The sequence below is a fragment of the Lathyrus oleraceus genome, unplaced genomic scaffold (assembly GCF_024323335.1).
Source record: "Lathyrus oleraceus cultivar Zhongwan6 unplaced genomic scaffold, CAAS_Psat_ZW6_1.0 chrUn0319, whole genome shotgun sequence".
NCBI lineage: Eukaryota > Viridiplantae > Streptophyta > Magnoliopsida > Fabales > Fabaceae > Lathyrus > Lathyrus oleraceus.
In genome coordinates this window covers 61784-65408 of record NW_026112710.1, presented here as the reverse complement: position 1 = coordinate 65408, position 3625 = coordinate 61784, and the positions used below count along the sequence as shown (strand labels likewise).

The following is a 3625-nucleotide window of genomic DNA, read 5'->3' as shown; positions in this document are numbered from 1 at the left end:
AATACTAAAAAATGTGAATTATTCCTAATAATTCTATTTTCTCCAATTATTATCAAATAATTATCTAATTATCACTATTAATTTAAATAAATCTTATTTTATTTTTCTACTCTCAACTCTATAATCCTAATAATTATAAAATTACTAAAATATCCTTAAAATCCTTAAAACCCAAAAATAGCACAAATAACACACATAAACACTCCAACAATTAAATAAATATTAATTTAAATATCAGGGTGTTATAACTCTCCCCCGCATAAAAAGATTTTTGCCCTTGTAAATTACCTGCGAAAAATAGATATGGATAAGATTCCTTCATCCGGCTCTCTAGGTTCCACATCATGCTCCCTCTAGTAGGTCCTCCCCAAACGACCTTCACCAGAGAAATCTCTTTACCTCTGAGTCGTTTCACTTCTCATTCCTCAATCCTTAAAGGTGATGCCTCAAGTGTTAGATTATCCATCACTTGCACATTGTATTATATAAGATGGATCGAGAATGTATTTCCTGAGCTGGGATACATGAAAAACATCATGCAGATTCGAAAGAGATGGTGCCAAGGCCACCGTGTAGGCAACATATCCAACTCGATGGGTAATCTGATATGGACCAATGAGGCGAGGAGTAAGCTTCTTATACTTCAGCGCACATCCAACATCAGTCACATGAGTGACTCTCAGAAATACACGGTCACCTTCTCAGAACTCAAGAGCCTTCATCCGCTTATCATGGTGAATTTTTTGCCTACTCTAAGATGCCTTCATCTTTTCTTGGATCATCTTCACCTTTTCAGTAGTCTGTTGTACAACCTCTGGTCCAAGTACAACACTATCTCCAAACTCATACCAATATAGAGGAGTCATATACCTCATCACATATAAAGCCTCAAATGGTTTCATTCCAATACTACAATGGTAGCTATATCGTACATAAATTTGATCAATGGCAGAAAAAAGTCCCAAACACCTCCTTACTCTAAGACGTAAGCCCTCAATAAGTCCTCTAGAGACTAGATAGTTCTCTCAGTTTGACCATCTGTCTACGGATGATAAGTAGAACTCAACCTCATCTTAATACCCAATGCCTCCTGCAAACCATCCCAAAACCTGGTTGTGAATCTCAGGTCTCTGTCAGTTACAATACTCGATGGAATAAAATGAAGCTTCATAATCACAACAATATAAATCTCAGCCAGTTTCTGTAATGAAAAATAGATCTTAATTGGGATGAAATGTGTCGCTTTAGTCAATCTATCCACAATCACCCAAATCGCATCAAACCCTCTAGGAGTATTTGTTAAACTAGTAGCAAAATCCATTGAGATATTGTCCCATTTCCATTCAGGAACATCCAATGGTTGTATCAGTCGATACGACTTCTGATGCTCAATCTACGACTTTTGAAAAGTCAAACACGCATAAACAAATTCCACAACATCTCTCTTTATTCCTGGACACCAAAACGTCTTGTTGAGATCCTGGTACATTTTAGTAGCCTCAGGATAAATACTTAAGTTACTTTTGTGACTCTCCTCCAAAATCGTCTTCTTAAGTTCCGACACACCGGGTACACAAACTCTATTTCGAAACTTTAAGATCCCATTCTCGTCAACTTTGAAGTCTTCATCTTCACTTTGGTTAACTAATGACAAAGGATCAATCAAAGATACATCCAACTTTTGACCATCTTTGATCTCGTAAAGAAAACCATTAGTCTGCTTCAGCGTACCCAATCTCACAATATCAATAGTTACCTTGCACACCAATCTCTAGTATAAGAATTGCTCGATTAAATCCAATTCTCTAGGTATCAATGCTGACATGTGCAAGGAATTCTAACTCATAGCATCCGCTACAACATTGGCTTTGCCGGGGTGGTAGTTCAAACCAAAGTCATAGTCCTTTAGAAACTTTAACCATCTTCTCTGTCTCATATTTAGCTCCTTCTGGTCAAACAAATATCTCAAATTCTTATGATCAATGAATACTTCGAACCTAGAGCCATACAAATAATGTCTCCATGTCTTTAGCACAAATACTACAATTTCCAACTCTAAATCATGGGTAGGGTAGTTCCTCTCATGAATCTTCAGTTGTCGTGAAACATAAGCAACCACCTATCCATTATGCATAAGCACACCACCTAATACCATCTTGGATGCATTATAATACACCATAAAAGGTTCTTTCATGTGTGGTAATATTAAAACTGGCATTTTCGTCAATTTCTTCTTCAGTTCATGGAATTTGTTTTCACACTGGATATCCCACACAAAATCTTGACCCTTTGAGTCAACTAGATTAAAGGTAAATCTAACTTTTAAAAGCCCTTGATAAATCTTATGTAGTAACCGGTCAACACCAGAAAACTTCTGATCTCTGTAACTGACTTAGGAGCTTCCAACTGCAACACTATATCTACCTTAGAAAGATCAACCGCTATACCACCACTGTAAATCACATGAACGAGAAAACTTACTTCATGCAACTAGACCTCACATTTGGATAACTTGGCATACAATCTCTTCTCTTTTAAAAACTGAAGCACAACATGATCTTCGTCTTATTTAAATACACCAGAATATCATCAATAAACACTACCACAAACAAATCCAGTTAGGGAAGAGAAATCATATTCATATACCCCATAAACACCCCAAGGGCATTAGACACACTGAACAACATCACTGTGTACTCATGGTGACCGTATCATGTCCTAAACATAGTCATAAGGATATCTTCATCCTTCACTCGAATTTGGTGATAATATGATCACAAATCAATCTTGTTGAATACATATTCTTCGAACGAATGATCCATAAGATCATCAATCCTAGAAAGAGGATATTTATTCTTGATAGTGACATTGTTCAACCGGCGATAGTCAACACACAACCTCATATTGCCGCCTTTCTTTTTCACTAATAACATTGGAGCTCCCCAAGACTTGGTTTGAAAATCTCTTCTCACACATATCTTTTAATTGACTCTTCAGCTCACCCAACTCTGACACAAACTCTCTGTATGGAGCCATCAACACAGTTCTAGTACTAGGTACTAAATCTTTGGCGAACTCAACTCCTATTCCGGAGGCAAGTCACAACTATCTTTAGGGAAAACATCAGGAAATTCACACACCACCAACATATTACTAGCCTCTGCGTCACTCTCCACTCTCAAACAAGCGAACACTACAAGTATATGATCATTATCCCTCAAAGACATCTCGACTTGACTGGAAGACATGAATCTCAAATCCATACTCTCTTCGGGTTTGGGAAACAACAAAACATCATCCAACCACTTGCATTCTTGCAATTACAGGCACACATAACCAACTCCCCACTCCAGAACATCTCAAAGAAGCAGAAGCTTCTCCCCCACTTATTTCAGTCCCACTCATGCTGGCAATTGTCTAAAAAAACAAACGAGCACCGACAATGTTTCACACATATATCGTGTACTAGGAAACAAACAAAATCACAAAACCTAGCCACACAGATCGACCAACTCTGATACCACTATATAACACCCTAAACCCCGACTCTTAATATAAAATAGAAAATTCACCACTTAGGATTATACTCAAAACACAAATGCAACTTCATGGACGTTTTTCAAAA

The 3625-nt window shown here is 37.3% G+C and overlaps 1 protein-coding gene across 1 annotated transcript; it reads right to left on the bottom strand.

Annotated features, from left to right (window-relative positions):
• Positions 1-1393: 1393 nt before the first annotated feature.
• Positions 1394-3227, bottom strand: LOC127113364 (uncharacterized). Its single transcript, XM_051046488.1, has 3 exons — positions 3148-3227; positions 2365-2452; positions 1394-1771 (listed from the first exon to the last, which is right to left on the bottom strand). Exons 1-3 carry the CDS (start codon positions 3225-3227, stop codon positions 1394-1396), a joined length of 546 nt encoding a protein of 181 aa, XP_050902445.1.
• Positions 3228-3625: the final 398 nt, after the last annotated feature.

Bases quoted from the DNA above. Each gene is read 5' to 3' on its own strand.
- LOC127113364 (XM_051046488.1), bottom strand. From the start codon at position 3,227: ATGTCTTTGAGGGATAATGATCATATACTTGTAGTGTTCGCTTGTTTG. The intron at 2,453-3,147 runs GTTGGTGGTGTG...TGTGATTTACAG, and splicing joins GACGCAGAGGCTAGTAATAT to TGGTGGTATAGCGGTTGATC. The intron at 1,772-2,364 runs GTGTTGACCGGT...TTCTTATACTAG, and splicing joins CAGAGATCAGAAGTTTTCTG to AGATTGGTGTGCAAGGTAAC.